The sequence below is a fragment of the Notolepis coatsorum genome (genome assembly GCF_963971535.1).
Source record: "Notolepis coatsorum genome assembly, chromosome: 20".
NCBI lineage: Eukaryota > Metazoa > Chordata > Actinopteri > Aulopiformes > Paralepididae > Notolepis > Notolepis coatsorum.
This window is the reverse complement of record NC_140184.1, coordinates 11,258,180-11,270,749: the sequence shown is the minus strand read 5'-3', so window position 1 is coordinate 11,270,749 and position 12,570 is coordinate 11,258,180. Positions and strand designations below refer to the sequence as shown.

General features: G+C 42.3%; 1 protein-coding gene across 8 annotated transcripts in view; it reads right to left on the bottom strand.

Moving 5' to 3' along the window:
• The window catches only part of celf1 (cugbp, Elav-like family member 1), a 74,796-nt gene that overhangs the window by 40,431 nt on the left and 21,795 nt on the right, over nucleotides 1-12,570 (bottom strand). For all 8 annotated transcript variants that reach the window (XM_084337779.1, XM_084337785.1, XM_084337780.1 and 5 more), the window contains 2 exons: nucleotides 6,973-7,160; nucleotides 943-1,025 (listed from right to left, as the gene is read on the bottom strand). In XM_084337779.1, coding sequence (XP_084193905.1) covers nucleotides 943-1,025; nucleotides 6,973-7,160 — 271 coding nt within the window. The remainder of the gene's footprint in view (nucleotides 1-942; nucleotides 1,026-6,972; nucleotides 7,161-12,570) is intronic.

Below are 12,570 nucleotides of genomic sequence, written 5' to 3'. Positions count from 1 at the left end.
TTCTCCCTATTTGTCACGGCGTAAGAGCCGGGTTGTGACATGGTCTATACATAATACATGGTTGACATGACATGACCCGTTAACCTCGTAAACCCTAGCCCTATTTTCAGAAAAGTCGCCTAAAAATACATACCTAAGTAAATGGAAGATTGCTCCACTTCTACAAGCATGTTCTTGGTATCTAGGGACATCTATGGATCTCAGGGAATGTATTCCCAGTGTCAGAAATATTGTGTGGCGTACAGCAAAAACCGTGAAGGAAATCTACTGTAAGTACAGTTACTTTTCTATAATGTAAATTTCTCTGTCATTTCTCATCAGATTGCAATGATGTTCACAGAAAGCTAGAGAAACTAACTGTGTTCTAATTTATGGCAATAACATTCAGGTTTGTTCCACCCATAAGATATGATCCCGAAAATAAAGATGGGGAGAAAAATAAAAAATAAGTCAGATGATTGACAGGGGCTGGCATGAGCTGGGAAGTGTAGTGTTTTGAAATTCGAAAGCCCATCGAAAGAAAGCCATGGGTCTCTTCTCTCAAATGACTACACTCAAGTTAGGTTGCGCCAAATCCTTGCGTCAATCCTCGCCTTTTTCCGACTCGATGCCCTGGGATTTCTATAAACTAATATTTCACTAATAACACTGGTACATAATAACATTGGTAAACAAACATAGTGCTGAAAATATACACTTTGACTGCTGCTTTGACAGGGTTAGGGTATTTACTCTTGGCTATATTTGAAGAAGAAAAAAAGGCAACATTAATTCATACATTCTGTAGAGATGGATTTATGGCGTGATGTCATTCTTGTACCGGACCGCTCTGGCTTACGAGGTTAAGTGGCCAATACCCACTCAAACCCAAACAGTACAACAGAACAGCGTGTGTATGAGTTACTGGCCTTTGAGGCTCTACTTCCAGAGCTTGCTACTCACGCCGGGCAGGATCTTCATGTTGTGAAGGGCGTTCTGTGCTTCCAAGGCTGACTTGCGTGTGTAGTATGTGATGAAACAGCAACCTGAGGGGGATGGACAGAGAGAACATGTGACTCGTCGATTATCAATGCACCGTTAGGCCGTGACCACATTGGACGCCTTTTTGAATGCGCCTGTGCCTTTTCAGTGGTTTTGTGGCGACAAGCTAGGGCTGGGCGATATAACGATAATGATCGCGATATATTTTAATACTCGATATCGGGGGGGGGGGGGGGGGGGGTGGAATATTGATTTTTTTTTGTGTGACCTGCAACAGGGCAGTTTTAAACCCAGAGACAGTGGACAGACTTGTCTTTCTTGCCTGCAACTTAAAGTAATGGCTTTGCTTGTCCAAATGACAATACTGACCAAATTGAGATTTATTTTTCGCTTGTCCATTTATTTTGTTTGCTTTCTAATGTAAAATACAGTTCGTCTAGTCTCCAGTCGCGAGTCACGGTGCACGTGTGCAGTGGTTTGTCCACCAAAAAGGCGCCAAAAGATAGAAAAAAAGACTAGCAGAGCCAGACCTATTCAACTCCCCTGGAGCCACAGCCAGCAGAGAAGTTTGTTTACGTTCGCTTTCAAACCAGCTGCAGCCTGAGAACTGGAGTGTGAGGGGATGTAACATTAAAGATGGCGGCAACGTTTTTTTTAATACTTATAAAAATATCGATAAATATCTATATTGCGTGATATGATATTGTTATCGATATCGCGATATCATTTTTGGCCATATCGCCCAGCCCTACGACAAGCGCGCATCAAACTCCTACAAACTATGCCCCTTGCGTTTGAATTGTGAAGAGACGCTTTTTCGGGCACTCTGTTTCATGTTTAGCCACGGAGCACACCAACGTCAATGTCACCTTCTAGTCGACGGAGCAATCAAATCAACTCGAGGGGAGGGATTACAAATCGGAGGTATCTGAAGAGAAATCAGCAAAACAAACCAATCGATAATGGAGGAGAAGCTAATTGCTCGTTTGTACGACCAGGTCTTACCACGCCCGAGATATGAACAGCAACGCCTGGAGGGCTGTGAGTAGTAATTTATGTAACGTTAGCTGAGGTAGCAACGGTAATCAGTGGCAACGGTAATCATGTGCACTTTCGATTCTTTATGTACACCACCGCGCTCGAATTTGACCGCAAGAAAAAGGGGTCCAATCTGATCGCAGCCTTAAGAGGTCTGTGTGCATGCCTATACATTCGTTTTACGAGATGTTGGAGTGAGTGTGTATTTGTGTGTATTATTTATGTCACCATTGCTTTGTCTGGCGTCTTGCTGTACCCATGTATATTATTAAATGGTGCATACTACATCCCCTTGCTGGTTCCAAACTTCCCAGCTGTTTAAGTACTGCTATGCTTTGCTAGCTTCATATCACAGCCAGGCAAATTAACATAGACTGAAATGATCTAATGTTACTTACTCAGAAGAAGCATTTTATATTACCCGAGCATAAAATCCAGGGCCCTCATTTATCAATGGTGCGTATGCACAGATATGTGCGTAACCCGTGCGTACGATCATTTCTAAGCAAAGTGTGGGACTTATCAATTTGAAAGTGTGCTTGACTTTGTGCATATATCTACGCACAGCTCAGACCGTGCGTATCTGGCGCCCAGCGGTAGAATAGGAAGACTGCAGGGTCTGCAGCACGGAAATAAGCTTTTGTGCATTACACTGGCGTGTTCGGTATGACCCGTAATTCATTATAGTTAATTGTAAAATAGCGACAGTAGTGTAATTATTGTCAAACCCTATAAATAGCATTTGGAATAGGTCTTTCTTTCCGAATGAATGCAGCATGGTTTATATATAGCGTTATCGGAATACTACGGGGTGCACTGACTGCGCTCCGCGGGGAACTGTTTTCAGAGATAGGCCAGTATATTTGCAGAGAGAACATAATATTATAGAGTCCGCTACCCGAGACACATTCTCCTTGATTTGTACAGCAATTTGGGACCCAAATTAAGTGTGGAACAAAACGCACATGCCATCCCCATGCACACATTCAAGTCCTTTCCATCCTCGGGTCTTTGGCCACCAGCACGGTCCATCGTGATATTGGAGATGGATCGAGCAATGGACTGTTACTGTACCACCCATAGCTGTCAAAGCTCCATCACAAATTCAGTTATTATGTGAATAGAAAGGGATTCCACTCAGTCAATGTTGCGATGCACACTTGCGCACAAGAAAGAGTCACATGGAGCGTGCAATTTGCTTTTTTTCCAGGCCAAGCCATATTCTTATTTGAACATAAACTGTATATTTTTATTTAATAGTGTTAGCGTTTTAAGGGAACTCGATTATTTTTAACATCTTTTCTATTGCCAATTTGCTTTTACATATATCAATATATGTTTTCAATTCATTAAATAAAACTCATACATTTTGCAAGTGTTGACTGACTGCCATAGAAATAATCAACCATCTACATACTGTAACTTTTCAGTGCACGTTTTTATTTGTGTGACAACAGCCTTGTGAGCTCCCGCACACAGACGTGATGGAATTCAAGTTCAAGTTTTTATTGATCACATAGGCATGCTACACATGGCGTAGGCTACATGGCAGTGACATTCATTGTTCTTGTATGCTCTCGTATTATTGTTATAGTAGGCTATTGTCAAGAAAAGAAGTACATTATTTTCAATCATGGCTTTAATTCGTAGCAGATAAGCAGTCTCCTATCAGCTTCATTAATCCTGATCCGTCTCAGCCACATACATAACGGAGACCGGCTATGGAAAAAATCATAAATAGACTACTGTAAATAAAATAGCCTATAACATTATAAAGGATATAGGCTATAGCAGGGGTTCCCAACATTTCTTCCCCAGAGCCCCACGATTCCTTGGAGACATATATGATATAGGCTATACTGGGTCCGTCAGCGAGGAGATTTAGCCATTTGAGAATAGGCTATTATGGCCAAACGAGGGCCTATAGCCTATAAATATTATTAAATGTTTTCATAAGCGTAAAGATACAAGGACAACAGCTATATTAACGATCAACTTAGTTTACTGTATGCCGGCTTCGCGGGGCTCCGTGTGACGCGTCTGTGACACCAACGGCAAACAGTGGTTAATGGTCTTTATTAGTGTTTTGCGGTTCCCAGGCAGCAATGGTCTTTAGGAAGTTAATAGATATCATATCCGACATCACCGTGTACACGTCTGTCAGCCTGTCACGTATTTCTCCCATAACACGCGTTCGCTCGGCTTAGTCCACTTTTCTACATTTCATGGGGGTGTTTCATTACCGTATATGGTTAATTACGGGCGGTTCTATATGCAAATACTTAAAATTGTGCACGAGCGAGGAGCGTAGAACAAGTGGCATTTATCAACACGGAGTACTTGCAGGTGTGCGTAGGACCTGTGTACGCACGGTTGATAAATCCCCGATGTTTGTGTGCGTACACTAGGGCTGACCTTCGATTTTTTTTGGCAATCGAAGCTTCGGGGCCGAGCTTCGATTTTAATTCGAAGCTTCGAATTAAAAAAGAAAAAAAAAATTAATCTTATGTTGTGGGACTTGTACAGCACTTTGGTAAACTTTGTTGTTTTTAAATGTGCTCTATAAATAAAGTGGCTTGGATTAATGAATTAAGTAGCCCCTTTCGTGACTGTGACGCAGCCAACACGGCTGTGTGATTTAATTCAAGGTGGATCGCTGTTGTCGTTTGAACAACTTCAGATTTCATGGGAACTACCAATCCCCCAAATCAAGAATGTTTAAGATGAATGAAGTAAGATTTTGATTATTTGAAATATGGCCTGTGTAGACTAAACTATGCACAGAATTATGTCAGTCTACAAGGTCCGGATTCTACATGGTCCGGCAATGTAGACCTTGTAGACTCCACTACAGACCAATTATCAGTGAATGTTCATGCATTTTTAAGAAGGGCTACTTCCACAAAAAAACAAAGAACTCACCAAAACATCTCAGTAGCACCTTATCTAAATGTTCTATTTCATATATGGAGATTCATATTTATTTATGTATTGCATGCATTTCTACATTTTATTTCCCATTTTGTTTATTCATCCCAGTATCTTTCTTTCTTATGTGTGGAATTCTACAAGGCATTTACATTCACATTTACATTTAGTCATTTAGCTGACGCTTTTATCCAAAGCGACTTACAAGTTCTGTACGACAGGTCATCAGGAAGGATACAACTCTATCAGCTGAGTAACAATATTCATCAAAGTGTTGTTACAGTGTAGGTTAGTTTATTAGGACAAGTGCATGACAGTAAGGTTAGTTAGGGTTAGATTTTTTTTATTTTATTTTTTTTATTTTATTTCAGATAATGGTTGAAGAAGTGCGTCTTTAGTCGACGGCGAAAGATTGGACGGGATTCGGCTGTCCTAACTGGGGTGGGTAGTTCATTCCACCATTGTGGGGCAAGGACTGAGAATAGGCGTGTAGGTGGTGTATATGTGTTTGAGGATGATATCCTTCAAACAGGCAATAGTGATGATATAATTTGGGCAGTGCTGAGCTGGGTTCCTTTCCTCCAGTGTATTTGTCCCCCGGCCCCACCCAATGGCCCCATGCACACACACACACACACTGAAGTAAATTTTTTTTTTTTTTTTTAAATATTGAAAAAAGACATTTTTGATTTTTTTTTTTTTTTACTTCGATTTTTTTTTAATGTTCGAAGCTTGTGCCATCGAACGAAGCTTCGAAGTATTTAAGACAGCCCTAGCGTACACACATTCTAAATTCCATGCGTAGGAACGGAAATAGAACACTTTCTACGCATTGTTGATAAATGAGGGCCCAGGCACTTATTACTTTAATATTAGAGCACCAAAATCTTTATTTTCACTCCAAGTTGCATTTTATTCAACATGTCAGCGAACAGAAAACAGGCAGAATCTCAGTTGAAATTTGGACCATTTCAACAACTTCGGGGAGTGTTTGACAAATAAGTGACAACGCATTTTATGTTTAGGTAATATAGAATGTTTCTGAGTAAGTAAAATAGAATGACATGGCATACCGTCGCCCCGGGAGATCTAAAGTTAATTTCAGCCTATGTTAATTTGCCCGGCTGTGACAAAGCGTAGTGGTAAATCAGCCAGGAACCAGCAGGGTTCTCCTAGAGCCATAAGAAATCCGCGTTCACGGAATCACGGACGGAATCGCGGAATTGAGCAATACAAATGGAATCAAAATTATATATATTTTTTTTTAATGTTGTGGGACTTGTACAGCACTTTGTTCAACTTTGTCAGTGCTGTAAAGTTTAAACCTTTTTAAATCTTAGACAAACAAAACACTTTGCTTTCATGAAATATTGTAAGCCGTCATTTGAGGCTTTATAAAAGCAGCACAATGAACACAAATCTGTCAGTGCCGAGTCCGACCTCATCTTAAATAACAAAACAGCATTGCTTGTTGTAGTTAACAAAGAGAGGCAGAGTTGATTTAGCAAAAAAAAATAAAAAATTATATATATATATATATATATATATATATTTTTTTTTATCGAATTTTATTTTCATATTCGAATCCCATGCCCATCTAACGAAGCTTCGAAGTATTTAAGACAGCCCTATTAAATGGACTGTTATATCTTATTAAATTGTGGACATTTATTCATTCCCACTTATTAGATACTATTTCTGATGGTAAAATGAGCGTACAAAGCAAAATACAGAATTCTGAAATATTAAAACGGAAAAAACGGAATTTGGAAAAAAATATAATGGAATTTGGAAAAAAATTTAACGGATTTCATATGGCTCTAGGTTCTCCCCGGGATACATCGTCATTGTGGTATGCTGGGACGTCCAAACAATATCCAAATCATCCTCGGTAGACTGACTGACTGGACGTTTCACAAGATGGTCAAGTGCCACCATTACAGTTTGAAGACAACCATGAACCATCTCTCTGCAGGAGAAGTGTGTGTATGTCTGCGTGTGTGTGTGTGTCTGTGTGTGAGTCACCTTTGCTCTGTGGGGGGTTCTGGCTGCGGTCTCGGAGGACGTTGATCTCGTAGACGGCACCGTACGGCTCAAACAGCTCACGGAGCTGCTCCTCTGCCCAGGAGCGCGGGATCTGGCCCACGAACATCTTGATGGCGTCCATGTCCGGCTGGTCCGGGTGGTCCAGGGACCCGTTCATCTTCTTCCCTCTGAGAGGGGGAGCGGCGAGGGGGAAAAGAATAAAAAGTGTAAGATAAATATTATTGACAATCATTGCTATTGTTACTTTAGCTGGTGCGTGGCGGGACGCTGTGAAACTCGGCTGGTGATTCAGCCTTCAACAGGTTGAGCTTGATGTAGTTTGATATGTAGCAGTCAACGTCACAACAGGGAGCCCGTTTCCATGTCATACAAAAGCAGTAAAGAGCGCTTTGTAGATAAATCTGCCATGCAAACCGAGACCTGCTGCAAACGCACGGCTGTGTTCACTCACACTGAAGCCAGACCGGCTTGCATACACTCCGGAATCTGTCCTGAGGAAGTGAGAAGGCCAGGTCGTATGGCCATGGCAGCACATGGGCAGGCAAGTGATGTAGTGGTGATGTAGTGGTGATGTAGTGGTGATGTAGTGGTGATGTAGTGGTAATGTAGTGGTGATGTAGTGGTGATGTAGTGGTGATGTAGTGGTGATGTAGGTGATGTAGTAGTGATGTAGTGGTGATGTAGTGGTGATGTAGTAGTGATGTAGTAGTGATGTAGTAGTGATGTAGTGTGATGTAGTGGTGATGTAGTGGTGATGTAGTGGTGATGTAGTGGTGATGTAGTGGTGATGTAGTGGTGATGTAGTGGTGATGTAGTGGTGATGTAGTGGTGATGTAGTGGTGATGTAGTAGTGATGTAGTGGTGATGTAGTGGTGATGTAGTGGTGATGTAGTGGTGATGTAGTGGTGATGTAGTGTGATGTAGTGGTGATGTAGTAGTGATGTAGTGTGATGTAGTGGTGATGTATTGATGTAGTAGTGATGTAGTGGTGATGTAGTAGTGATGTAGTGGTGATGTAGTAGTGATGTAGTGGTGAAGTAGTGGTGATAGTGATGCACGATATATCGGCCGCCGATATGGCAGGTTTTTTTACACATCGGTAAATAGTTTCAAAATATCAGTCATTTCTGAAAATAAGTTACAAAAGTTAAAAGAATTATGCGTTTTGGAAAATAGCTCTTTATTTGATTATCATAAAAAAGTGTTTTCTATACAGAGATATCGACATCTGTAAATATCGGTATCGGCCAGAACAGCAATATTAATATCGGTTATCGGTATCGGCCACAATTTTCACATCGGTGCATCACTAAGTGGTGACGTAGTAGCATCAAAAGAACACAAGAGCAGCACAAGTGAACCAGGAACACATGAGGATGGGAATGAAACGCTGCTGGGACAACAAATGGAACGAGGCTTAGAGGCGATGCCTGCGCCTCACATAATCGACGACAATGTTACCAGTCTAGTTTGAAGCATTACAACCATGACACACATACTCCGATAACAAAGGAGGAGACCAAGATAAACAATGATTGACTGGCAGACGGCCAGTATCTACCACGGTGGCCACAGCTTGTGATCAAGAGCTCTCCCAGGAGTTCAACGTTTTCATTCATGTACCCTAAGCCACACAAGCCTGTCGTGATTACCATGTGTTGGGCTTTGAAGCTTCAGTGGTAATAGCCTTAATTATCAGCAGATCTAATCAAAGCTTCATTCTTCCTTCGCACAAAGTTTCAATGGGGTGGGTATGCTGCAGGATAACATTTATCTTGGATACACACTACATCCATGCTGCTCTGGCTGTAACACCGCCGTGTGCAGGATGCTACCTAGGGTTGGGCATCGTTTGGATTTGAACGATTCCGGTTCCGATTCTCCATTTCGATTCCTGTTCTAAACTATTCTCGATTCCGATTCTTTGAGGTGCATGTCAAAACAGGTCACAGCTTATTTCGTAGGAGTTTTTTTATTTAATCTTTAATTTCTTTCATACTATTCACATTGTCAGTTGACTTGATACAGTTTAATTTGGTTGCTGTACTGTAATTAATTAACAAAGTTATAAAAAAAAAAAAAAAAAAATCGAAATGCAAATATGTTACTTCCGGTTCCAGAACCGGAAGTTAGGAACCGGTTCCTATTAGAACCGGTTCTCGGTGCCCAACCCTATACCTAATAGAATAGAATAGAAATACTTTATTCTTCCCGAGGGAAATTTGGCACTACAAATCGCTCACAGTAAACAGTAAACATGTAAGTGGTAGACAAAACAATAAGTCACGAATAAGAATAACAATAAGCCTAATAATAAAATACGGTCCGGGATATTTCCTATGTTACATTCTATTATAAAATATACTGTAAAAATATAAATATAGAGTAAGTGTAAATTTGTACTATGTCGGTTTAAAAGTAAAGTAAAAGTCCAGGAAGATAGTACTGTCACCCTGTGCTCAGTGATGCAGTGAGGGACAGTGATGTATTATAAAGTCTGATGGCTGTCGGAATGAAGGACTTCCTGTGCCGTTCAGTGCTACATCTTGGGAGTCTTAGAAGGAGCACGTTCAGTGCTAGACTGTCAGCCAAGTCTGTGTAGTCTGTGTAACCCTCCAGCTACACAACAACTCCTATGAGTTGGAAGGTCGTAGCCTTTACTGCTTACAGCGGGGGGGTTTTCATAGCCATTACACCTAATTAGCCAAGCTGATGGTTTACTTTGAGCACAGGGTTAGGAAGACCTTTTGGACTAAGGGTTTGTTTGCGCTGGCTCTCAGGAGAGCATGAAGTGCAATGAGACAGTCTCTGGCTTGGGGAGGGAAACAAGGGAGACACTGATAAGATGGCATTAACACAGGGATGGCGCGTTACGATGACATAAGCACAGTGGATAAGAATCTGTCAATCATCTTTCTCTCACGTGCCGCTCCTGCACATGCGTCATACCTCCACGTCTGGCTTCCTGGGAGGACGACCCACTCATTCCTTTTTCCCCTTATATAGCACACAACTGGGAGAGGACAAACTGGAGCACTTAGCCGATTGAGAACAGCAAACACACACACACAAAATCGGAATCCTATTTCGGGATAGTACTAGGTCATGATGGCCATGGTGGCCTTGTACTATCCCAAAATAGGATTCCGATTTTGCGTGTGTGTTTTCGTGTGTTTGCTATTCTCAACCGGCTAAGCTCAAGTCTACTGCTCAACCAACTGAAACGCAAAACAGAGTGCTGCACTGCCACCCAGCATGGCCTCTAAGGCCTTAGTGGAGATAAGGCCAATATGCCCAATAATATAGGCGTCACAGGTCTCCGTCTGTGTCTGATGAACTCGCCGCTGTCAGGAAGAGCAAGCGGATTTCAGATATAGGCCACGTACCAAACGGCACAGGTGATTACACGGGAGAGAATAGACCCCATTATACATGTTACCCAGTATAGTATCTATGGGTTTTGACTTGACGATACACAGAAACACAACATTCTAGAACAGACTACATTTGATTTCCTGATGTTACTAGTGATATTAGCAAACACTACCGAGAGGAAATAAACTTTTGGTTTCCAAGCGGTTCCCTAGCAACGCAATTCCACTCCAACTGTCTGGCTAACACGTTTAGAAGACTCTTGTTGTGGTAGAAACAAAACAGGCCCACACTATCAACTGTGGTCCGCATTAGGATAAGTTATTAGTTTAGGATTAGTTATTAGGTTTTTAGGGCAAGCTAGTTAGGTCTGACCAGATCTTCATGACCAAACGACTGGTTCAGATGTTCTAGAATGATCCACGTGACACAGCTGTTAGCCAAAACCAAGTCACTAGCGTAATTAGGCTATAACACAAACAATAGAACCCAACATCAATAATTCACAACGCGGCTCTGGACCAAGTAGCAACCTACTCACAACCCAATACCACATCGACCGTGAGGCCAAAAAAACTCTTCAAACACAGAATAGCCTTTGACACAAGACAACAATCCCCCCAAAACACACGGCTACTTACACAGGATTGGAATTCAAAGAGCAATGGTCCACCATCATCTCCGGTAGAAAGTCCAGCTTAAAAGACGCCATATTCGTCAAGTAGTATTAGTAGGCGAGTTTAGTGAAGACGACTGCGTTAAAGTGAACGGACGCGGAAAACGCTGATCCCACAACTATTTAGCTGTAGTCAAGTAACGCCTGGATCATCGACTAGGTCCTCCTGGTGGGTTTACGTCCCGAGAAGAAGAAGAGCGATGTGGACGACACACTCGGCACCAATCTACATGGGGACTGGTCCAAAAGAAAAACAGCTCAAGTCACAGAAGAAGAAGAACCAAACGCCCCCACCCCTTAAAAACAAACCCAGAGACTTCCAAAAAACTTTCAAAAAAAAACACACAAAACACAAAACAAAAACAAAACAAAAAACCTGACTATAAAAAAAAAAACGTTTGGGAGTCAAGATAAAAAAGAGCGACAAGGTCACAGACACAAGGTGGTAAGCCGCGGGGCAGGCCTACAGGTGCCAACGAGGTCGAGAGAGATAGTCTAGAGAGAGGGGAGAGAGAAAGAGAGAGAGAGAGGTGGGATGGTTTGGGGGCCAGTGAGAGCGGCGGCCGTTAGGGGTCCCACAATGAAAGTGCTGATGGTCCGTGGCCTCTTTGTGAGCGTTTCTCCTAGGCCAGCAGATCTGGCTGCAGCGTCAGATAAACGGGGTGTCAGATTGATGGCGATAAGGCCCAGTGGGCAAGGGGAATGAATGAACCGCCAGGGGCAGGGGGTAATCCCTGGACTAATCAGACGAGCAGGGGACAATTAGGTTCCGGACGGGCAGGGGGGGGGCTCTGCCGGCCCTGTTGTTCTAGTGGCTGTGATTGTATGTGTGTTAGGGGGGGGGGGGGGGGGGGGGGGGTCAGTGTCATATGACATGAGCTGGAGCCGGAGCCTTCACCCCACACACATAATGCACTCACATACACACCTAGAGCGAGTTGCCACCGGTCGCACTAACGGCAGGAAAACAAGTGGGGGCTGCCAGGGTAAACAAATGGGACAGTATTCAGTTCTGACTCCTGGCCGGGGCCTTTTTGTCTGCCTGTCACAACCACCACATGTTTACTACCACTGTCACAACAACCACAGGCTTTACTATCACTGTTACAACCAGACTTTACTACCACTGTTACAACAACCACAGGCTTTACTATCACTGTTACAACCAGACTTTACTACCACTGTTACAACAACCACAGGCTTTACTATCACTGTTACAACCAGACTTTACTACCACTGTTACAACAACCACAGACTTTACTATTACTAATACAACCAGACTTTACTACCACTGTTACAACAACCACAGACTTTACTATTACTATTACAACCAGACTTTACTATCACTGTTACAACCAGACTTTACTATCACTGTTACAACAAGACTTTACTATCACTGTCACAACCAGACTTTACTATCACTGTCACAACCAGACTTTACTATCACAACAAGACTTTACTATCACTGTCACAACCAGACTTTACTATCACAACAAGACTTTACTATCACTGTCACAACCAGACTTTAC